We start from the raw sequence: 26053 nt of genomic DNA on the forward strand, positions 1-26053 counted from the left end.
TCACAAGAAAACTTGTCTATAGCAGCTTTTTACACACATTTAAACACAAGAACGTTAGAAACATAAACATGTGGAAGCTTTTCACAAAACTAGAAAATCACCCGTAAAAATCCCACCCACACACGCACACACACGCACAGCTGCTCTGTGTGTGTGTGTGGGTGTGTGTGTGTGTGGGTGTGTGTGTGTGTGGGTGTGTGTGTGTGTGTGTGTGTCTCTTTAAATCACTCGCTGCTGCTGCTGCTGCTGCTGAGGATTGTCTTGTGTTGGCTCAGAGCAGACAGAAGCTCAGCGTTCACACGACCTGCTGCTGATCTTCATCACCATCCTCTTCTTCCTCCTCTTCATCATCATCATCATCATCGTCGTCACAGAGACAAACAGCCGAGCACACGCAGATTATTTCATCCAGTTAATCTCTGATTTTAGAGAGAGGACAGAGACGGAGACAGAGACCATGTGGAGACACAAGTGATGCTGCTGATGATGCTGAGTTTGGGTGTTCAGTTCGTCCTCTGAAACTGATGCTGATGCTGCTGCTGCTGCTGCTGCTTATCTCACTGCTGCTGCTGCTGCTGCTGTTGTTGTTGTCATGGTTTTCTCAGAGTGACATCAAAGTTTCTTCGGGGAGATTTTTCTCACTTCACACCTGCTGTTTTACTCTGAGGCTGAAGACGACTGCTCTGATCTGACACCAGAGACAGAGACAGGACACCAGGAGACACCAGGGGACACCAGGGGACAGACACAGACAGACATGAACTGTGGACATAAGCTGCTGCTGCTGCTGCTGCTGAGCGTCTCTTTCATCACTTTGACCTCAGGTAAGACACAAACAATATCATCGTTAGTGAGGACACTCATGGACATGATGTGTTCTCAAACACTGGGTCTGGACCCACACATGGATCAGCAGAGCAATTAAGTTGTAATCAATTTTCCTGATTCATGTTTTAACTAAACACTGGCCTTTACCTAAGGGTTAGTGTAAGGGTTTGTTTAAGGGTTAGGTTAAGGGGCTTAGCGACGGTAGCTCAGTGGTAGAGCAAGTCGTCTTTCAACTTTGGTTGAAGGTTGTTGGTTTGAATCCCGGCTCCATGAGCCTAGAGCTGATGTGACCCCCCCATTACTCCTGATGGCAGTGAGTGAATGGGTGAATGAATGAATGAGTGTGAACATGTGAGTGAAAGTGTGTGTGAATGGGTGAATGGCAGAACTGCAGTGTAAAGAAAAGTGACATAAATACAGACCATAATTAAGTCTAAAACCACCAAGCAGCTTTGACTTACATACAGTTAAACCAGTTCATCATCACTAACTTTAACCTTAACCAGGACTCACATAACTTGAAACTAAGAGGTTCTAACTCGGGACACATCACAGACATAATGCATTAACTAACCCCTTAACCTAACCTTAACCATCACAACTAAGTGTGTGTGTGTGTGTGTGTGTGCGTGTGTGTGCGTGTGTGTGCGAGGTCGAGAGGTCACACACGAGGTCAAATGAAGCTTGACTTTAGTGAAACTGAACTCATTTATCTTTCACTGTTAGCTCAGCAGCTGTCAGTGACACAGTACCACACTCAGCCCCTCCGCCTCACTAAGCCCCACCCTCCGCCCCTCCCCCTCTCACATGTCATTAACTTAATTCCTTTAAAAGCTCTTTTTTATTTCCGTCACATACGAGACAGAGATTATATTTATATACTGTTCATCTAATGGCAGTTTAAACTTAATCCAGATGAACGCTGAGCTTAAACAATAATTCATGAGAGCACAGATGTTTATTTTCATTCTCAGATTAATTGATTTAAAAAAAAAAGAAGACAAAAGTCCAACTGTGAGAGTTTTAATCCAGAGGATTAAATCACTGATAAATCAGTGAATGTGTTGATATTTTTCAGATGAACACATGAAGGAAACTGTAGAATTCATTGGGTCACAGTTTGTTTGTGTCAGTGCCCTCTAGTGGTGTCAGATTATAGTCAGACTAGGACAATAATTCTCTTTTCTTAATGTCCGACTAAAGTCCAGCTTGTCTTCATTAGATTTGATGCTTTAATTTCACAAAGTGTCTTCACCTGAATGTGACTGTTGTCTTACAACAAGGGTTCCCAAACACTGCGTCAGGACCCACAGATGGCTCACGGGAGGTTTGTTTTGGGTTCTCAAACAAATTTGCCAAACTTTTTAAACTAATAACTCTTCATCCATCACACACTGTGTGGGCGGAGTCATCATATCACTTTTCGGGTGAAAGTGAATCACAGAAAAACAACAGCACACACACACACACTGCTTGTTTCAGGCTGATGATGGTGGTTTCATCTTCGTCCTCTGCTGATTATTTTGGAGACAAACAGACTGAGAGCTCAGTCGAGGAGGAGGAGGATGATGACGATGATGATGAAACCACTGCAGAAGCTGCTCACTCGTCTCATGTGCCACAGGCTTGAGTCATTTAGCGGATGTTTGTGATGATGTCGCTCGTCTGCAATGCTGGTGACATCATTCAGCTCCAACGAGCTCACACTGAAGAAACCCGAGGAAAACCTGACTCAGGGTCAGACTCAGACCACTGCGTCCCTGTTTCTGACCTTTTTAAAAATGAGATTCATGAAATAATCATTTCAATTAACAACATTATCTGAGTGTCAGGAATTCTCGCTTTTTTTAACAAATTGGCATGTTTTTTTTTTTTAGGCTGCAAATCCCCAAAATGGATGGCAAAATTCAAAATGGCTAAAACATCTTCACACCAAGTTTTTGGGAAATTCAGTGGAGCTCAATTTTGCTTCTGTTTTCACCTTAGGAGGCGCTATAGAGCCCTTGAGCAACGCCTCGATGTGGGAACTATGTCAATATCGCATTTTGATAATAACAATAATAATGTAAAATACATAGATATTACAGTTAGTATGAAAACCTTGTGGAATGTTTTTGGTTGTTCACATATTTACATTTAAAATACTTTCAACAAGGCTTCTGTAGGAATATTCTTATATTTATATCAAATCATTTATCATATACTGTGTTTAAAAGTGCAGTTTTAGTCAGACTGACTCTATAAATAGAACGTCAGATGGTCCAGGCTCTGGTGTTTGGATGAAAAGATTCATATCTGAAGAAAAACAGGAGGTTTTCTCTGTGACAGCAGCAGATTTTCTGCCTGTGGGGAAAATAAATAAAGCAGGTTAATAATTATAAATGCTCAGTAATGAAAGTGACCTCTCAGCTCAGAGCCAAGAAACATCCAGAAATAGTCTGATTGAAGAGGCTATTGATGAAGTTAAGATGTGAATCAGGTCTTTGACGACACAGATACCACGAGCAAAAATGTGGGCGGGGCTAACATCAGAGCGGCATGTGGCGCTAATGAGCTTCATCTGGGACTCTTTGTTTCCTCCACATGTTTTTTCTCTGACAGAAAAGACGTTTTCATCACGACTATTATTACATGAAATTAACCATCGACAGACTGAAGCTGTGATTCTGTGTGACACACACACACAGGTCTTTACTTTACTGACAGACATCTGATGAAAACATCAAAATACAATCTTGTATTAAATGAATGTTTGCAGTTTTTCAGTCGTCAAATTTTGATTCTTTTAAAATCAGTCATGACATTTTTATTCGACGAGTCATTTGATTGAATTATTATTTAGATTATTTAAGTAAAACATAAATACAGTACATTAACAGGAGGTTCATGGACACAGGAACGGCACAAAAACCTCTCTGGTCGTTTTAGGTTTCTCTCCTCATGTCCGGGGTTCAACAAGGTTGCATTTTGGGCCCTTTTTAGTTTGATTGAATTCTTATTTAGATCATTTATGACCAGTAAAAAAATACATACATTTAGTACACTCATCTCTGTCTGAAGGAGAAATGTTTGACTCACAGATTAAGTCATAAAGTCATAAAGTTATAAAGTAAAGGACAATGTGAAAGAGTCAAAGAAAGACAGTCAGTCCATGAAAGATCAAAATGTACAAGTGGAGTCGAGCTGTTGTGTTTGTGTGAAAAGCAGCTGCCTGTCGCCCTCACAGACACACACTCACACATAAAGAACAGCCTTGAGAGTCGACTCTTCAAACTCCACCACATTAAAACTGTTTTTCTGCTCAGAAACATCTTCAACACAAAGACGACGCTCGTGTTTCTAACCTGACAAGGTTTTCTTTAGTGTTGTATGAGCAGTATCACTCATATATGACTTTATATACCGTGTCTTTATATATATATATACACGGTATATATATATATACATATATATATATACATATATATATATACATCTGTATATATATCTCTATACATATATGTATGATGTGACATATATATCTATATGTCACATCTGTATATATATATATATATATATATATATATATATACACAAAAAAAAGTCAGTGTTGAAATTCACTAATGTAATGTCCATGACACAATGTCACGCCCGCATCTGTTCACGATGGTCATCTCTGTGAGTTCACACCAGGAATTCTACGACACTAGAATATTTTTCCACAGAGACTTCATTTCAATGTTTTCATTTTAACGGTCTATTGCGATAAACATGATAAACAAAATTGTAAATGTTGTGACGGCAGCATCAGGACGACAGAGGTGGATTACTGCGCTTCTTTTAGGTTCATTCTCCTCAGTTCTGGCGTCCCCCAAGGTTCCATTTTGGGCCCACATTTAACTGTCAAACCAAATTTTATGGATTAATTTCATTCCGATTACATAAAAATCCTGGATGAATGGGAACTTTTTGAACCATAATCATTATTGTTGGCGTATAAAAGAGTAAAGTGAGTGTAGAAGTCTAGTAGTGACTTTGTGTCGCTCATCTGTCCTGTTGTGAACAATGTTTCCTCCTCACCATCTTCAACTCATTCTTTTGTGTTCACGATCGTGTCTGAACTCGCCGAGCTAGAGATCTACTAGTTTACTTTGTTGACTTTATTCAACTGACACTCACACACATACACAAAACTGTTTGTTAAGTGACAGTGACGTTCATGTTTCCTGCCAACATGGCGGAGGAAACAAAAGAAAACACTGATTTGCTGTTAAGTGACAGAGTGAATTGTGGGAGTTTTGTGACAACGTGACAGTGATTTCACAGCAGATCCACATTCATGTTGTTCTCACACACTCCATCACACTTTGATTTCATCTGTGAGCAGCAACAGTTTGTGATTCACGTCAAACCCGGAGCTGAAGAAGCTGCTCAAACACAGTCCAAATATTCCTGTGTGTCGCTGCTGTTGTGATGAAGGTTGTTGTTGATGCTTTTACTGATCGCTCACTCGTCACAGGAGCAGCTTGTTTCTCCTGCTGCTGCTGCTGCTGCTGCTCGTGTTTTTCTTCCCTCTGATGAATCAGTGTTTAGATGAAAACAGACGACTTCAACTCTCTCTGATAATCTCACCACCTCTCAGGATCTCATCTCAGTGTGTCAGCTCCTGACATACACATATATATATATGTATATATATGTATATGTATATATATATGTATATATATATATATATATATATATATATATATATACACATATATATATATATATATATATATACATATATATATATATATATATATATATATATACGTATATATACACACATATATGTATATATACGTATATATACACACACATAAGGAAACTTTACTTGAGTTTGAATGGACTTTTATTTTTTAAGGTGAAACCGACTGAAGGTTTTTTTTATTTAATTTGTCAATGCTGACGAACACAAGAACAACACACACACACACTCATATTTAAATGAACACACATTTATATTTAAATTAACACAACAGCAAAATGTAATATAAATAATATCAATAATATTATATAGATGGAGAATAACGACTCAGTTACACATTTGCTTCCTTATCACATTTTTATTTAGTATAGTATAGACTGTATGTATAAAACTATATAATGTCAGTGCAGTAATAACGTGGACGGACCATAGTTTTGTTCAATGACTTCACAAAGTTAAGTTTATCAATAAATAAATGGTATGAATTATGGGCTGCAACGTCGACAACATAGAAAATAAACAGTTACCGTGTTTCTGTGCGTTAATACTTGTGTTAATAAATCGTGAGAAGAATGTTACACATGATTTTATGAGTTATATTCATTCATTCACCACAGATGAAGATGAAGTGATTCATCACAGTTACATTACTTTTATTAATTACTTTTACCACACACTCAAGACCCTAACCCTAACCCTAACCCTCCAGTCCAGTCCACGATACAATAATAAACAATAATACAATATAATACAAATATAAAAACTCATGGTCTCATACAGTTATAATTTAACATGAATAAAAAGAAAAGAAAGTACAGAGACTAAAATGTTAAAATAAGCACATTCATTTCAAAGTTGACTTTTCTGTGGAACTCGTTCATGTTGGAATAAAAATAGACAGAAAATCTATTGAAATTAAATTTAAGAAACAAAGATGTGGGGAATGGACAGGAGGCTCCGCCCACTTCCTGTGTGTCATGACAGGACATTTTCATCTCTGCTTATTCCTCAGTTATTGATCGTCCTGCAGCTGAAAGTCAAGTGTGTGACGTTCGTGATCTGCAGAGAATCATTTCCTCACAGTCACAGATTATTCTGTGTGTAATGTGTGTGTAATCTTGATGGAATATAATCTGTGGGAAAGGCCATTACCATAAAAGCAGCAGATTAAAATCTAGCTCCTCCCCTCTTTGCACAGCAGCCGGTTGAATGAATGAATGAATGGATGAATGAATGACACATAAGCTATATCAGTGTCAACAAATATAAAAATACATCCCCTCTCAGGCAGGAGGCTGCACAGCGTCATCACATTTCACTTATGTGTTATTAATGATGTGTAATTAAGTCTTAATTTAAATAACTACTGTGAACGCCGCTGTTCTTTGTTCTCGCTTCTTTTAACACATTAAATAAATCTGTAAACAGCTGATGGAGAACAGAGACGTTGAGATTAAAACTCAGTAGAATTCTTGTAATTTAACTGGCTCTTGTTTTTGTTTTTAATCAAAAACAAAATTTGTCTTGGCCCCTCCCCTCAGGTGGGCGGGTTCTTAATGTTGTTATATTTGACTGTTCGAGTCAAATCAAACTAAAACATAGGGATTTAACGCATGAATGTGCATTTGTCCTCGTGGGCCTCTGTGTTTTGAAGTCAGTAGAAAACTCAGTGAAGTTATATTATCATGTGATGTGACCGAGGTCACGTGACTTCAGTCAGAAACACTCACTGGTGGTTTGTTTTTGCCAGAGTTGAAAATGTTCACCGCGAGCAAATGAAATAGTGACTTCAGTGTGACGGCAACAGAAAAGGGAAAATCCAAACTAAATCAAAGCAAAAACCATTTCTTTGTCGTTTGTGTGTTAAAATCTAAATGTGAGACCTGCTTTGTCACAGAATCACAGTTTCCTTTCTGTTCAAACATAAACACACAGCATGGATAAATTATAGATATAAAATAACACGAGAATAATCACAAATATGAGAAATGATCATGAAAATGAAGTAACTTGAAATGTTGTTTTCTTTTTTTTAAACCATTTCTCCTGAGAATAAAGATTAGTGCGTTGACAGTCAACTAAAGTGCTTTATTTTTAAACGACTCAGTGATGGTGATAATCCTGCATTAATGTTCTAATCTGAGCTGTAATCTCATCCTGTGGCTCTTTACACGTCCATCAGCTTTTATCTTTCATGCGTTCATCTTCACTCTGAACATAAAAACATAAAGACTCAAGCAGCTCGCCTGGATTATGTGCTGAAAATAATAATCTGTGGCACAGTGACCATTTCAGCCGTGAGCGAGACGAAAAGCAGCAGCAGCAGCAGCTTTTTGTGAATTATTCATTTTTGCTACTGTAACATTGTTAGAGACGTTTGGTTCCTGCTCTGAAAGCTCAGACCTGAAGCAGCGAGTCTTTCCCTCACAGTCGGAGGAAAATGGTTCCCCAGAGAGGAGGAGGAGGAGGAAGAAGAGGAGGAGGAGGGAGTTTAATTTATCTCTCTGCTGCATCCCTCCATCTTTCTCTCCTCCTCTCTCTAAATGTCGGCTTTTCTGCCATTTTTGCCTCCTCACGTCCTGATTGACGCGCAAATCGTCCCATTATCAAATCACATGGCTGATTTCCTGCTCAGTGCAGGTGTGTGTGTGTGTGTGTGTGTGTTGCCTTTCAAACGCCTTTGTCAGCGTCTACTCTGTCAAACATCATCAAAGCTTCAGCTCCTGCTTTTCATGCACATTCATACAAACTTTAGTCAAAGACGATGTTTATCACACTGTTGAGCAGCAGGTGGCGCACATGAAATAAACTGAGAAGAATTACAAAAATAAGTAGTGATAATAAAAATGAAATAAATCATCAGCATTTGAAACGTGTCTATATTAGAAGGGAAGATAAGAGCCAGAAATAAAACATGAAAGACGAAACAGAAGATGATTTATTTCACAGTGAAAAAAACAAAAATAAAGAATCATTCACACAAAAATAAAAACTTGCATTAAAATACATTCAAATCAAAAAGGTAACAGGTTGTATGTCAGGGTCATGGCCAGTCTGTGGCGCTACAGTACAGTACGTGTAGGCCACGCCCTGAAAGCGTCATGAACATGAAACAGTGTTTGTTGCTGTTTGTTGCCAGTAGGTGGCGCAATGACTGGCTGCAAGTGCTATTCCTGCTAGCATAGTTTTGGCCACTACCATGGTTGCCGTGGTAACCTGTATACAGCTCAAAAGCAGGTGAGGGCGGAGTTTGTCTGGGCGGAGCCTGCTGTGTGGCTAGTGGGAACACAAAATGTGAAAAATGTGTTTTTGACTAAAATCGACTAAGTTTTTGTTTGTTTTTGTGCATAAAATTTTTTTAAACGTGTTTTTAAAAGAAAAAAAATTATAATCAGAGCAGAAACAATAAAAACTATCTTGTTTTCAAAAAAGACAAAGGTTTGTTTCTGTCTTCATTCACTCGTTCATTCATTCATCATGTCATTAGTTTTATTTCTAAACCTTTATTTGTTGAATCTGTTTCATTCACTTTAATCTCCTCCTTCAGGTGTAAAAACAGAATAATTCAATAATATTTGAGGTGTTTTTCATATTTATTTTATTTCTTTTGTTTGTTTTTGTTCTTCTGTGAGACTAAATCTAACATTCATGTCCTCGTGTCTCAGGTTCCCGCGCTCGCGTCGAGGACCTCGCGCCTCGCATCGTGGAGGATCCCTCGGATTTAATCGTCTCTAAAGGAGAACCCGCCACGCTCAACTGTAAGGCCGAGGGTCGACCCGCCCCGACCATCGAGTGGTTTAAAGACGGCGAGCGCGTGGAGACGGACAAAGACGACCCTCGCTCGCACCGCATGCTCCTGCCCAGAGGATCGCTCTTCTTCCTGCGCATCGTCCACGGACGCCGCAGCAAACCTGACGAGGGCGTTTACACCTGCGTCGCACGCAACCACGCGGGCGTCGCCGTGAGTCGCAACGCGTCGCTGGAAGTCGCCAGTAAGGCCTGACTCTGTGTGTGTGTGTGTGTGTTTTTTAATTTCAGGTTAAATACAAACATTTGCTGTAGAATCACTCACTCACTCATTCATCTAAAGTTAAGAACAGTTAGTTCTGATTTAATCCAGATATTTTTGTCTTTTATCGGGTTTACTTCCACATTCACTGAACAGACTTTATTTGTTTAACTAAAGGCCCAACTTCCTGTTTTTGTGCAGCACTTCCTCAAAGCTATGATGTATTATTGTTAGTAAGTAATTCAGGGCGGGGCCATCGGGTCATGGTCACAATGTGTCTCCGACCTCCTGCTCAACCTCCTCTGTTGTGTTTACACATGTACCAGTGTTCATATGAGCAGGATGGAGTGTGTGTGTGTGTGTGTGTGTGTGTGTGTGCGTGCGTGTGTACTACCAGTAGAACAGGGGACTTTGGTGTCGTTTACACACTCACAAAGAGGGGACTCCATGTTGAACAGGGGACATTTTTCAGGTCCCCTGTTTGTCACGCTTTAAATCAACCTAAAATCATGTCTAAGACACTCTGGTGAATTTTCTTAATAATAAGCAAAGTGGGGACTTGGAAGTGTGTGAGTGTTAAAGACCATACTCAGCAGCACTCCTGCTGGCTGGAGCAGGGATTTTAACACCTCATTCACACACGTCGTTTCTTAACGCTCCTCCGTTGTCTGAATGACTGGCAGCCACAGACAGTCTTTCAGATAGTAGTGGAGCTATTCATCAAACTACTTAGTGAAGAAACCAGTCTATTGTAACACATAAGTTTCAAGCTTGACACTGTATTAAAATAAAGGACTGCCCAGAAAGCAGGAGAGGAATACATATTTTAAAATCTTAAAAAGAAAGGGATAACATTTTTAATATAATGGTCAGAAGAATTAACTTTTCTTTTCTATTTGAAATAAGCTCTAACTTATTGAAAGTCTGACTACATTGGATTTTGACAAGACTAAATTTTCACCAGTTTTCACAAGGCCTGGATGTCAGTTTTCAAAGTGTGTGCGTGTGTGTGTGTGTGCGTGTGCTTGTCAGATTCAGAGGAAAACCAGCGCGCTGCGTCTTCTCTGAGTGTTTTCTCTGGTTCTGTCGTCAGTCGCTGCAGCAGCAACATTTTCTTTCTTCTCTTCACGCCGGTTTTTCAGCTCCAGGCTGAACTGAAGCTCTCTGACGTGAGGAAATGGATTAAGTCAGTGGTTTGATTAGAGGAAGCGACGCCACAGATTATTACCAAGGTCGAACGATTCTCGCTGAAAACAACAACAACAACAAAACAACAGTTTAGTCTTATCTGCAGCTGACAGTGTGTGTGTGTGTGTGTGTGTTCATGGCTCACTGACTTTATCTCCTTCACAAACAGGGACAGACTCTTAACGACTCTTAACTCTGGCAACCAGGAGGAACAGCTCAGGCTAATATCCCATAATATCCCATAATATCTGTGTTTATGAAGCAATTTTAAAAACACACGAGTTTACACAGAACAGACGAAGCAAAAACACAGGAAACTGAAAATGAAGCAAATAAGATTAAAAATAAAGTCTGTAAACTCATCAGGTCGTTTGTTCTTTCAAATCTGAGCTCAAGTCGATAAAACATAGTTGAAGATAAGAGTTGGGTTTTTTTTTTAATGGAGCTGCAGATTAACGTCGTATCAGTGAAGGATTGACCTGCGCGTGCGCGCACACACACACACACACACACACACACACAGTCTGGTTCATTCTCTTCACAGTAAATATGACACAATAACACACAACCACAACTTATGAGTATATATATATATATACACTAAAACACTGACATAATTCAATAATCTGTGTGACAAATCAAATTTGTTTAGCACTAAATGTCTACATACATAAAACGTTTATTTGTATTCTTATAATACTTATTTTTTGTACTTGTGTCACTGATGGAGATTAGTTTACATGATGTAAACAGTGTGTGACACCAGCTCAATGGTTTGGTGACTGTTGTGACCATAAACGCCACAGTGGTGCATTCACTGTCTGCTGGAGTCTGTACCGCATCGCCTCGCCAGACACTGAGACTCCTCCCCCTCTGTGGGAGGTTCATTGTGCTGACTGTGGGGTAAACAGTGACCCAATTAGCTCTAGCAGAGTGGAGTGTGTGTGTGTGTGTGTAAACTCCCACTGTGGAGTAAATTAAAAATGTTTGTAACAGTAGCTCAGAGTTGAGCTCAGATTCTAAACCTGCTTTTAACTACATTCATTAAACATTAACTGCAGTGAATCACGTATAATATACATACATATACATATATATATATGTACACACATACCATATTTTACAGCGTGGCAGTGGTGGAACAGCAGCTGTGTGTTTTGACTTGTGAACAACAATTGTTTTTATTGTTATTGTTGCTTTAAAACATTATGTTTTTATTGCCCGTTCACGAGTAGTTGAAGTGTTTTATTCGTCGCTTTAACTCGCGTCCTGTGGACCGTTATTATTGACCCTGACGGTGAAGAAGAAACTGCTTCACGCCGAGGAGATAAAAACTGTGCAACACTTTCACAAACACGACAGACACGTGGTTCTACTATAACATGATCAGAAACACTGTTCTACTGTATATAAACCACAGAGTGAGTCACTTCATCTGTGGCTCCATGTTAATCTGATGTCACTAAACCTGTTTCTGTGAGGATGAGAAAATACATCTTTATTTAAACCACTGAAATACACTTTTTTTTTGGGAGATTCTGAAGTCAAATCACAGGCAGATTTAACTGAAGTCATTTGTGAGTAACTCCTGAAAAGCCATGTCATGTGTGCATCTCACCTCCTTTAGTTGTGTTTTATTTGTATTTATGTGTTTTAAATACATTTTAGCAAACATATTTTACATATTGAAATGACAGATGTGACTGTAAATTACCCACACACACAAATGTAAAATAATTTGCTGTTTGTGATGTTTAAAAAGTGAGCGTCTGTACAGAAAGTTAAAGTTCAGAGCTTTAAACAAACGTTTGCTGAGCGCCAGAAACACAGTGATGTGACATAGGAGGAAACATCCCAAGCTGCAGGAAAGTTTCCTGAAAGTTCCCACAATTGATAAATCTGTCAGAACAAAACTGCACTGGAACCCAAACTAAACATGAATCTGAAGACAAACATTTTTAAAAGACAACAAACAGAACGAGAGAAAGTGGAGTGAAGGTGTGGACGCTCTCCTGGTGTCTTTATAACCTTCACACTGATGATTGTCCTCAGCTGTGACAGTGAAACACCAGCTGAGGACAATCACAGCTGATTCACACACAGACTCTGGGTCTGTGTGGAACAAGAGTTCAAAGATCTGAACATGAATCATAAGAACTGTACATGAACAAACACAGATCATGTTTAAATCCTATTAAATCAGTCAGTATTTCAGCTGTGGATTTACTCTTCTAACATCCTCAAAAACAACAAAGCAGCTGGAGCTTTTCTTCACACGTTCTTCACACATTCTTCACACGTTCTTCACACGTTCTTCACCGTCAGTGTCTCCACACAGACGCAGCAATGATGTCTAGACTTGAGTGTGTGTCACTGACCAGTGCAGGACAACAAAAGTGTAGATAAAGTAGTGGAAGGTGGGATGTGTCCTCAGGTCGTCCTGCTGTTCCTCTGCAGCAGAAGCCAAAGTTATGACAACACTGCAGTAACTCACGTGTTAGAGCTTCATGAGGACAGGAATCAGGTGAAAATGGCTTCACGTCTCTAATAATTAAAGTGCTTCTGACTTTTTTATAGCAGAAAAAAGACATAATGTCCATTAAAAGAGAAACATTTACAACTGTGAGCTGGATCTGAACATTAGAGCGAAATAAAGAATCTACTGTCTGAATTTACTGTCAGTGACGTCTGTGTTTAAACATCAAAGGTTATGACTTCTTTTTAATGTGAGATCTAAGAAAATTTAAAAAAGGACTAAATATGATGAATATGCTAAATATGCTAAATATGATGAATATTATAAGATGATATAGATTTCACAAAGTATTTTACAATGTCAAGATAATGTTGCATCATGACTTAAATATTGTGATAATTTCGTGATATTATTGTGACTTAAATATCATGATTTAAATATCGTTACTTAAATATCGTGACAGTAAATGTTGTGATAATATCGTGACTTTAATATCATGATAATATCGGATTGTGACTTAAATATCGTGATAATATAGTGACTTTAATATCGTGACTTAAATATTGTGACATAAATATTGTGACTTAAATATCGTGACTTAAATATCGTGATAATATTGTGACTTAAATATCATGATAATATCGGATTGTGACTTAAATATCGACATGTGACTTAAATATCGCTGATTGTGACTTAAATTTATATAGTGACTTTAATATCGTGATAACATTGTGACTTAAATATCATGTAAATATTGAACTAAATATCGTAAATATGACTTAAATATCGTAAATATTGTAATATTGTGACTTAAATATCTTGACTTAAATATTGTGACTTAAATATCATACGTGAGTTAAATTTTGTGATAATATTGTGACTTAAATATATAAATGTGTTTAATATTTGTAACTTAAATATCATGACTTAAATATTGTGGGACTTTATATTGTGACTTAAATATCGTGATAATATAGTGACTTTAATATCGTGACTTAAATATCGTGACTTAAATATCGTGACATAAATATTGTGACTTAAATATCGTGACTTAAATATCATGATAATATTGTAACTTAAATATCATGACTTAAATATTGTGACTTAAATATCGTGATAATATTGTTACTTAAATATTGTGAGTTAAATATTGTGATAATATTGTGATTTAAATATCTTGACTTAAATATTGTGACTTAAATGTCTTGATAATATTGTTACTTAAATATTGTGAGTTAAATATTGTGATAATATCGTGACTGAAATATCGCAATAATATAGTATTATTTCCTCTCAGCTGTAACGTGGTAAACCTCAGTGACTCAGGCACTCACAGTTTTGACTTCTGTTTTTTAAGTGTAGATTACTGATAATCCCACTTTGACTCATTTTAGGATAAAACGTGTATACAGTATATATACACACATGTATATATAGAGTAAATATATGTGTATATTTCATTTGGACTCAAATGTTTACATGTTTTTTTAAAGTCTGCTTTTCATTGCAGTCACAGAATAATTAGATTTTCGCCGCTGGGTTCATGTAAACACTGTGACTGAGAATCACACAGTGAGGATTAAGTCAGATTTTCAGCAGCAGCAGCAGCTATTATTCAGTGTTCCCCTCTTTTTTCCCGGTGTAAGCTGAGAATGAGCAGCTGACACTGAGTCTGTTCATAAACCCAGAATAAAGAAACTGTGTGTTTTAAAATAAAAGCAGAGTGGGAGGAGAATCAGTGACAGTGTCTGTTTCACAATCATCACCGTCTGCCAGTGTCACATGGTGCAGCAGGATTAGAATAAAGTAGGACGAATGACAGAGAAGTTGCTGAAAAGCCTTTAGAGCCAGATGTTCGTCTTGTTCCTGATGAAGGATTATGAAGGAATCAAACGTTCACTTTACACTGAAACAAACTGAAATCTGCACATGAAACAAACATCGCTGAGAAAGTTTATTACAGTTTATTGTAGAAAAAGCTTTAGATCTGTGTCCAGGTGCTTTAAAGCTACACTATGTAAGTTTCAGAAAGTTCTGAAAGAAAATGTACCAATTTATATGAAGACAATATGCTTCTTTAGCGTCAACAAACTTAATAATATTAGTTGATTACAAAATAAGTATTATTATTGTTTGACAAAATTTGTCAAAAAACTGTTTTTTTTTGGTGCACCTGTTTATGGATTATAGATGATATTTAACATGTTTTGCTTTAATCTGGAATGTTTACAACAACAACAACAACGTTCATTCATTCAAACTAAACATACAAGAGAACAAGTTTAAATAATAAACTATGATGAAAATTGAAATTAAAAAATTTAAACTGTGAATCATATTTTAAAAGGTAAGCTATGCTAGTGGCTATGCTAACAGTTTATCTTAATTTTTTTTTAATTTGTCAACTATTTTCTCTCTTTTTTTTCAATGGATGTAAATTCGCTACATACTAGCATGTTTACATGTTACAATGGAGTTCAGCGACAATGCTACAGTTTTTTTTTCTTTGGTCATTTTGTTAATTTTAACTTGTTCATGAATTGATTTAAGATAAAATTATTAAAACTATTTAAGCTGTGAACCGAATTGTAAAAATTGGTTTAAAAAAAATCAATAAAATCCATGCTCTGCTAACAACAATGCTAACAAAAATGCTAACAGCGTGTCCTAACATTGTGCTGGAATGACGCAGGAGTTCTCACAGTTTCTTCAGTTGGTAAAAGCGAAATAAATTACGTTAAAATTGGCCGACTTTGAAATGTAATATTTGTAATAGAATATAGAACAGAATAGAATAGATGTGATACTGATAAATTATAGTGTAGCAGACACATATTATATATGGAATAAAAGAATAGAATTATTACGGTAGAGTGTACAAGAGACAAAAGATAAATACAACTTATTTTTAACTTTAATGAACTTAATTCTTTTACTTCTTTATGTTTGTCTCTTTTCTCTACAGATGTAAATGTGTATGTTAAGATGCTGCTCTTCTTCTTATTGATGTTAATCAACGCTCTGTGTCACATGTCCATCATCCTGCTCTGCTGTAATCGCTGTGTGACGTTTGCTCATTTATCCCACACACACACTCACAGACGGCGTGAGGCTCACATTCTGCACAGAAATGTCACTTAAAAATCAAGTGATGGATAATCTTACACAGATTAAATCTCCTGATCTGTGTGTGTGTGTGTGTGTGTGTGTGTGTGTGTGCCTGCCTGCAGAAATAATGATGAAAGTGCTGAACGTCGTTTAGTCACAGGGAGCAGAGAGAGAGAGAGGAGGAGAGAGAGAGAGAGAGGAGACTGAGCCTCAGGGAAATATGAGGATTTATTCCTGCAGTCACACACACACACACACACACACACACACAGCCTTTCTGGTGTAGGAGATTATTTTGGAGATGTAGTCGGGTTATTATGAGTGAGGAGTGAAGTTGAGGACAGACAGACAATGTGAGCTGAGGACAGACAGACAGACAGTGTGAGCTGAGGACAGACAGACAGACAGTGTGGGTTGAGGACAGACAGACAGACAGTGTGAGTTCAGGACAGACAGACAGCCGTGTCCATGGCAACATAACCTGCTTCATTATCAGGTAAAAATAATTCTTTTCAAAATCATTTTATAAGAATTAAAAAATGATTAAACAATATAAAGATTAATATATCATAAAATATTCAATTAAAACTAAGAAAATCTATAAAAAACAAATTAAAGAAACTTCAGTTCAGGTCCTCAGGGTTACTTTCATCACTGATTCATTTGTCAATTATTTACTCGAAAAACTGCTTTGAATTATTAAATAAAAAACAGTAGAACAGTTTAAATCGATTACCAAAACAGGTGGTGTTTAATTTAATTGATGAATTATCGCAGTCATGTTATGGATGTAAATAGATTTAAATACAATCGCTGGTCAATGACATAAATGAGTGTGTTTTAGTCTCTGTCGTGGATCCATGATGATGCTCAGTGTTACACTGTCTGACTGTGAATAATGTGAATAATTGAAATTTGACTGCAGGATAATGAGAAATAGACTCAGTAAAGACTTCTGTTGTCTGTGACCTCAAAGAAAAGAACGACAAAGGAGATAAAGAAAAGTAACTTTCACTTTATTTCACTCTAACTTTGTTTTAAAGTGTCCGAACATTCTCTGACGAGGAATCAGACGAGCGTCCTCTGAAACCTGCAGGACACTCTTCATGTCCCACTCTGTCTCTGGTGGGACATGAAGCTGCAGGACGAGAATACTGATGTGGAATTAAAGGCTCGGTCGGCGGCCATTTTGACACAGATCTGTCACGAAACCTGCTGAATAATGAATGAGGTCGATGTAGTTTTGTTCGCTGTAATAATGAGTAAGTGAAGTTGATTTAAGGAGGATTACACAGCCAGAGCTGACGTCACACAACACAGGTAGCGCCCTCCACTGGCAGGAGATGAATATACTAGACTCAGTGAAAATAAAAGACGTAAAAAAGAATTCACTTTCAAGTTGGATATTCCAAAAACGTTCTGATTCAGAAAAAAAGGTTTAATGTTCCAGAAAAGCCTTTAAATTATTAGTTTGTAAGAAAACAAACTCCAGAGCATGAGAGTGAATGAGTGAAATGCAGAGTGTTGAGCTTAGAGAAGCTGCTATGAGATGCATTCAAAGAACCTCAAACATTTTATTAACTCATTAAGTTTAGTGTAAACGTTGACGCTACACTGTAGTTTAATGTCATATTCAAGTCAATATCTGCTGTTGTAATGTTTTAATATAATAGTCTGGACAGTATATTTATATTTATTTCATTGTTTTGAAATGTAGCAAATATATAAACATAATTGCATAAAGAAAGAGTAAGAAGTTAAAATCTTCCTTTGAGAAACATTTATCACAGACGTTTGGGACGTTTGTGAGAAAAATCAGTGTTTTTGTTTCAGAACAGGAGACAGAAATCTTTCATCATCATATCAGTGAAAGATGAATGAATTATTCATGAATGTGTTATCGGAGATTTCATTGATCGATTGTGGTGCAACACTGACTGTGAGTCTCTGGCCGTTTCTCAATATCCATACTTGTGCGTACTTGTGCGTACTTGTGTACTCCCGTACTTGTGAAAACGTCATCAGCCTCAGTCCAAGTGCTGTTCCAATTCTCAAGTAAGCGAACAGCGAGGACGGTTCTCAAACCCGGAAGTGTTCTCGCTCCGCCCATTTTTACCAAGTATGCATCGCAGGTGACTGAAGCGTACTTGTATCCCAGAATAGGGAGCATAGCAGCAGATAGTAGAAATATACATCTGAAATAAATATTTTCTGTGTCCCGAAACAAAGTTTTAACGTCATTTGAGGCGAGAAATTAGTCATTTAGAATTCAAACATGTGTTATGAAATGATGTGCTGGCTCAGACGTCGCTGTCATTAGATGCTTGGTGTGATCCATAGATTTGTTGTTGACGTGTTATTTTGTTTTTAATGGAAACGTTTTGACCTGACAGTTTGTATATTATTAATGTTTTTTTTATTTTAACTTTGAATGTCAGATTTATATAAGTCGCACGGTCATTGTAGCTGTATTTAAATATATTATGTAAATAGATATGTAGAGTAGTATATATTTGTACACGTCATATACATATATATGTGACATGTACAAATATATATACTACTCAACAATGCTTTAATATATCTATTTTCCACATTGTATTATTTGTATTGTATATTTTAATATAAATAAATTAATAAATTAAGTTAAATATTTAGAATGTAAAAATAATAACAACATATATATGCATTTATTAAAAGTATTTCATATGTTTATTTATCAACACTGTAGGTGGTGGTAATGAGGCTGCAGCACTTGGCACCAGCCACCATTCAAACAGCAGAACAATACATACATACTTGCATACTTGAGTATTGAGAAACAACCACATACTTGTGTACTCCCGTACTTGGCAAGTATATACTCTCAGCGTACTTCTCAAGTATATACTTCCCAAGTAAGCAAGAACATACTTGCTTACTTGAGTATTGAGAAATTGACTCTGTTTCCTGTGAGTCTCTGTTTCCTGTGAGTCTTTGTTTCCTTTGAGTCTCTCTCTGTTTCTGTTTCTCTGTTTCCTCAGTCTCTGTTTCCTGTGAGTCTTGTTTTTCCTGTGAGTCTTTGTTTCCTGTGAGTCTTGTTCCTGTTGTGGAGTCTCTGTTTCCTGAGTCTTTGTTTGTGAGTCTGTTTCCTGTCTCTTCCTGTGAGTCTCCTGTGAGTCTCTGTTTCCTATGAGTCTTTGTTTCCTGTGAGTCTCTGTTTCCTGTGAGTCTTTGTTTCCTTTGAGTCTGTTTCCTGTGAGTCTTTTGTTTCCTGTAGTCTTGTTCCTGTGAGTCTCCTGTGAGTCTCTGTTTCCTGTGAGTCTTTGTTTCCTGTGAGTCTCTGTCTCCTGTGAGTCTCTGTTTCCTGTGAGTCTCTGTTTCCTGCGAGTCTCTGTTTCCTGTGAGTCTCTGTTTCCTGTGAGTCTTTGTTTCCTGTAGTCTCTGTGTAGTCTGTTCTGTGAGTCTCTGTTTCCTGTGAGTCTTTGTTTCCTGTGAGTCTGTTTCCTGTGAGTCTCTGTTTCCTGTGAGTCTGTTTCTCTGTGAGTCTGTTTCCTGTAGTCTCTGTTTCCTGTGAGTTCCTGTTTCTGTGAGTCTCTGTTTCCTCTGAGTCTCTGTTTCCTGTGAGTCTCCTGTGAGTCTCTGTTTCCTGTGAGTCTTTGTTTCCTGTGATCTCCTCTGAGTCTCTATCTGTTTCCTGTGAGTCTTTTGTTCCTGTGAGTCTCTGCTTCCTCAGTCTCTGTTTCCTGTGAGTCTCTGTTTCCTCTGAGTCTCTGTTTCCTGTTTCTGTTTCCTGTGAGTCTCTGTTTCTGTCTCCTGTGAGTCTCTGTTTCCTGTGAGTCTTTGTTTCCTGTGAGTCTCTGTTTCCTGTGAGTCTCTGTTTCCACGGGGTCAAGACTCACGGGGTCAAACCTCTCATCCTGTCATTGTGTTGACGTGAGGACACACTGACCCTGAGTTTCCAAGGAACCAAAGAAATGCACGTACACTGTGTTTATTCACACATATTTAACTGTTTTACTTTAAACACTGGTTCATTTTCTGGTGTCAGTAACAGACGAGTGATGAGATAAAAACATGATCTATGTTAAATACAGTAAGAGTTATTTAACCTTTGGAGGAAATGATCAAATCTCATCCTCACTGCAGACGCTGGTTTTTCTCCTCAGGTCGAGACGTTTTTCAGAGCAGCACTGAGGATTTTTAGCATTGGTAACATTCATGATTTCTGTGACAGAGAAAACAGTGAAAGAGAACTGGGCTTGTCATTGAAAGGTTGCCAGTTCAAATCCTAATCAAAGGCCGGGATGTTCCTGAGCATTTTCATGTTCAAATAAAACTCATTTAAATTGTGTATTTATTTATTTTTACAAGAACATTTGAAAACAACACTCCGTTGATTAACATGAAGGACATTTTCTCTCTCACACACGAGCTGAATTATGAATGTGCTGTTATTTGTTCGCTCCATGTCGGACGGAGAAGACTTGCATTATTCATCTGCTCTGACAGCAGAGACAGCAGAGCAGGACACGCGCCCTGAAAACACCCAGACCACTGCACCATCTAACGAGGACGTTGCCATGGAGGCGAGCGTTCATGCGAACACTGTGATAGACTTCAAAAATTATAAATGAATAAATAAAGCAAGACAGGGGATCACTCAGGAGGACAAACGTGTGTCTGTCCCTGCTGAAGCTGCAGCTGAGGATCATTGATCTGTGGCTCTGATTTCCACTCTTTGTTTGAAAAACATCAGATCGACCAAACGTCTGGACGTTAATTCCATTTCTTTGTGTTTTTGTGTCTCAGCTCTGAGAGATGATTTCCGCCAGGCGCCCAGTGACGTGGTGGTGGCTGCAGGAGAACCTGCCGTCCTCGACTGTGTTCCTCCACGTGGTCATCCTGAACCCAGCGTCTACTGGAAACGCAACAACGTCCGAGTCAGCAGCAGAGATGAACGCATGACTGTGGGTTTTACACATGCAGCATGCGCGCACACACACACACACACACACACACACACACACACACACACACACACACACAAAGCATTGAGTAAATATTAAACTATAAATTTGTGACATTATTACTGGAGACTCAGGTTTCCACAGCTAAATCATTATAATCCACATTATGTGTGATAAAGGTCTTCAATTTAATTTAATGTTTGCCATAATTTGGTATAATTAAAATACAATGAATTTGATTTATTTTAGACATAAAGGTGAGATTCCATCAGCTTGTGTTTGTGCACTTGTTACAAATATTATTATGTAGTGTAATAATCAGTTTAATATATTTATAGAGTTCTCTTTTATTATTTTATTTTGTTCTCCATGTTTCGTTCAGAAGGAATCTAAAAAACAAGATTCTTTATTAGGATTCGACAACATTTTTCATGTATAATTTGAATTTGCTATACTAATGACTAGCAGCAACGTGACAGTGACATCTAGTGGAAATAGTGTGATTTTTCTCCATATGCCAAATATGGCATATAACAATAATAATAATATTATTAATAATAATAATAACAATAATAATAATAATAATAAGAACAATAATAATAATAATAATCCATGTTTAAACATAAAACATGCATTTTAATTTTAATGAATGAAAGTGAGATTAAAAATTATATTTTGAAAGAGTTCCACTGGGACATTTGTGTACTTAAGGGTCTGAGTGTGACACCTGTTTTAATCTGAGCTGGAAATAACAAGATCAAAGGCAAAGACACAATCTGGACAAAAATTCATGCATTAGTATGTATGAACACATGAACAGACATGACAGAATTATCCAAAGACAAAGAATGAAAAGTGTCCCTGAATGTAACGATCAAATCCTGTTTTTGGATTATTTTTCTATAGTAGATATAGAAAGATAGATATAGTGTAGATATATTTCCTATAGTGATGGTTTTTACTCACTGCTCACGCATGTGTGACACAGAATTTCTGTGGTTTATTTTGAGCTGATCTGCTCTGGAAGAACGTGTGTCTGAAAATAATCGTTTGTCATGTTTCAACAGAACCTGGTCGTTTATTATCGAACAGAGTTTAAGCTGAAACAAGGGTTAATAATTCTATTCTTTCTACTGAACGTCTTTTTATGGACACACTGTTCTACAAAGACTTGAATGTGAACACACTGTTTTTCTTTATTCACGATTCATTTGTGTTTCTCTCTCCTCTGATGTTTAAAATCCTTCAAATGTAGAAAACTGTGAAAAAGGAATGAAAATGAATTTGATTACAGTTTCTTTGTGAATGCAGATTATGACGGAAAGATTTCATCTCTGTTCTAAACATGAAATATGTAAACATGAATGATTCATAACAGTGCCATAATTTTATTTTTAATTCCTTCATTGAAATTCACATGAATGTCCTTTACAAGGTTACACTGTAAACATATGACTCGCTGTCTGTGTTACATCTTCTGTTTGTATCATCGTGTTAGTAAATATGTTTCTATAGGATACATTTTCAGATGTTAATCTGCACATTTATCATCGTGTCAGTAGATATGTTTCTATAGGATACATTTACAGATGTTAATCTGCACATTTATCATCGTGTCAGTAGATATAGCCGCATAGATACATTTTACGTTAATCTGCATATTTATTATCGTGTCAGTAGATATGTTTTATAGGATAAGCATACGGTGATGTTAATTCCAGCAATACTTTATCATCGCGGTCAGTAGATATGTTTCTATAGGATACATTTATAAGATGCTAATCTGCACATTTAATACCTGTCAGTAGATGTTTCTATAGGATACATTTACATGATGTTAATCTGCGCTACTACCGCCCGCTACGGTATATGCTCTTATATATGTATCAAGCATGCTAATCTGCACATTTACTACTGGTTAAAGTAGATATGTTTTATAGGATACATTTTCAGATGTTAATCTGCACATTTAATACCGCGCCAAATACATCCTGCCGGATACATTTACAGATGTTAATTCGTACATTATCATCGCCAGTAGATATGTTTATAGGATACATTTGTTGTATTTTAAATTCCTCGCAATACTACCACGCCAGTAGATATGTTTCGCGGAGGATACACTTACAGATGCCAATCTGCACATTTATCATCGCGTCATAGATATGTTTCTAGGATACATTTACATGCTAGTAATATCATTTATCATCGCCAGTAGATATGTTTCTATAGGATACATTTACAGATGTTAATTCGCATCACCTACAGTAGATATGTTTCTTTATAGGATACATTTTACAGAGCCGTGCTAATCTGTACATTAATATCAAGGTAGATATGTTTTATAGGATACATTTACAGATGTTACCCGCACATTTATCATCGTGTCAGTAAATATGTTTCTATAGGATACATTTACAGATGTTAATCTGCACATTTATCATCGTGTCAGTAGATATGTTTCTATAGGATACATTTACAGATGTTAATCTGCACATTTATCATCGCGTCAGTAGATATGTGTTTATATGATACATTTACATACCCGTACATTTATCATCGCTACAGTAGATATGTTTTATAGGATACATTTACAGATGTTAATCTGCACATTTATCATCGCGTCAGTAGATATGTTTCTATAGGATACATTTACAGATGTTAATCTGCACATTTATCATCGTGTCAGTAAATATGTTTCTATAGGATACATTTACAGATGTTAATCTGCATCTTTATCATTCCTGACTGTTACGTTCTCTTGTCTGCTGTGTTTGTCAGATGCGCAGCGGCAAACTGATGATCTCTCAGACCAGGAAGAGCGACGCTGGCATGTTTGTGTGTGTGGGGACAAACATGGTTGGAGAGAGGGACAGTGATCCTGCAGAGCTGGTGGTCTACGGTCAGTCTTCTGTCCTCTGTCTGTGTCTCGTCATGAGTTGGACACACGTGTGTGAAAATGTCCCCGTCCTTTAAAACAGAGCGACCCGTGTTGGTGCGAAGGCCGGTGAACCAGGTGGTGATGGAGGAGGAGACGGTAGACTTCCTGTGTGAGGTCCATGGAGATCCTGCTCCCACTGTGCGATGGCGTAGGGAGGAAGGAGAACTTCCCCGCGGGAGGTGAGCGTCTCACACACACACATACACACACACACACAGTGAGTCACATGATGTCTGAGTGGCAGAGATGAAGATGCTGAGATTTAGTTGGGGAATGACCAGGATGGACAGGATTAGACATGAGCATGTAATCCAGGGACAGCTCAGGGTTTGGAGATGAAGTGAAAGAGTGAAGGTTGAGATGGTTGTGGTCATGTGCAGAGGACGTCCATGAGGACATGAGGATATAAGGACAGTTGGTGTAACAGAAGAGGACACAAGGGTGATGACAAGATGGCGGCAAATGATCTACTGTGGCGCCCCCTAAAGGGAGAAGAGAATGACTGCCGAGTAATGAACTCTTCTTTTTACCCACCATCAGACTAACTGCCAAATAGTGAGCTTTTCTATACATCCACTAACTGAATGACTGCCAAATAGTGAGCTGTTCGCTATATCCACAGACGGACTGACTGCCAAATAGTGAGCTATTCTATATATCCACCAAGAAATGACTGCCAAATAATGAGCTACTATATAAATGCAACAGACTGACTGCCAAATAGTGAGCTATTCAGTACATTCCCCAACAGAATGACTGTCAAATAATGGGTTAAAAGGTCAATCCTCTTAGCTTAATTTATTTTGTTGTCGACAGTTGAAATGGTTTTCTTTTTTTCAGTGTATGTGTTTGTCTGATGTATTTTTGTCGCCCCCTGGTGGACACACGCTGCCACTCCCTGGGTTTCACCAACTTTACATAAAATCAATCACTTTATGATCTTTTAACAAAATAAACCTATGTTTATATTTTATAACTTTAAAAATATCATCTATGAATTCAGTGAAGAAACACTTTTCATATTTTGTCAGTTTGGACCATCGAACACATGAAAAAGGTGTTAAATTGAGTTTTTGAGCTGCAGAAACTTTTGATGAACACATGAAAATAAAATCACACACAGCAAACACTGCTCTTTTTTTATCTTAATTACCTTTATTAAACTTTTTTAATAAAGTTATTACATTTTCTGCCTTACATTGATGCAGTGGTGAGGCAATGATTCATCATTTCACAAATGGATAAGATGAAAATCAGAATCTGACCAAATCTCTGAGTTCTTTTATCGTCTCAGGTGACACGGAGGACACAGTCCCGACTGATGTGACTTTGATTTTCTTCTGTCCACCTGTCCACCTGTCTTCTCCGGCAGGTTTGAGATCAGGAACAGTAACAGTCTGCGTTTGTTGCGTGTGAAGGAGGAGGACGAGGGGACGTACACGTGCACGTCAGAGAACAGCGTGGGGAAGACGGAGGCGTCGGCCGTGCTGCAGGTCCACGGTACCAAACACACACACGCTTCACTATTATTTCTACTTCATTTAAATACTCACACGCCCTCATTTCCAGGTTGCAGGGGTTCACAAACACTGGGGCGGGACCCACACAGGTGACACAGGACATTTGTGTTTGTTTGTATTTTCAAATATCCCAAACAAATTTCAGACTGGCTCTTTTCAGCTAGCTTTCCAAACAATTCTAAAAAAAAACCCAAAAAAAACTTATCTTAAACCTGCAGAACGCTTTTTTTCCTGTTACTTAATGAGCACCTGTCCAGTCTGGAAAGACGCCATGAAAGAGCTGCAGAGAAGGAGGGCAGCAGAAT

The 26053-nt window shown here is 37.7% G+C and overlaps 1 protein-coding gene across 1 annotated transcript; it reads left to right on the forward strand.

Annotated features, from left to right (window-relative positions):
• The first annotated feature begins 263 nt into the window (after window positions 1–263).
• zgc:77784 (uncharacterized protein LOC402947 homolog) lies at window positions 264–25841 on the forward strand. The gene is made up of 6 exons (XM_044032251.1): window positions 264–824; window positions 9223–9549; window positions 21130–21287; window positions 24069–24189; window positions 24269–24407; window positions 25601–25841. The coding sequence occupies exons 1-6, from the start codon at window positions 758–760 to the stop codon at window positions 25839–25841; spliced, it is 1053 nt and encodes a 350-aa protein (XP_043888186.1). The 5' UTR covers window positions 264–757.
• The last annotated feature ends 212 nt before the right edge of the window (window positions 25842–26053 follow it).

Source organism: Solea senegalensis, linkage group LG8 (assembly GCF_019176455.1).
Source record: "Solea senegalensis isolate Sse05_10M linkage group LG8, IFAPA_SoseM_1, whole genome shotgun sequence".
In the NCBI taxonomy this organism is placed as follows: domain Eukaryota; kingdom Metazoa; phylum Chordata; class Actinopteri; order Pleuronectiformes; family Soleidae; genus Solea; species Solea senegalensis.

Excerpts from the sequence above, each read along its gene's own strand:
- zgc:77784 (XM_044032251.1), top strand. The coding sequence starts at position 758 with ATGAACTGTGGACATAAGCTGCTGCTGCTGCTGCTGCTGAGCGTCTCT. Across the intron at positions 825-9,222 it reads TTTCATCACTTTGACCTCAG|GTTCCCGCGCTCGCGTCGAG; the intron begins GTAAGACACAAA and ends CTCGTGTCTCAG. Across the intron at positions 9,550-21,129 it reads CGCGTCGCTGGAAGTCGCCA|CTCTGAGAGATGATTTCCGC; the intron begins GTAAGGCCTGAC and ends TTTGTGTCTCAG.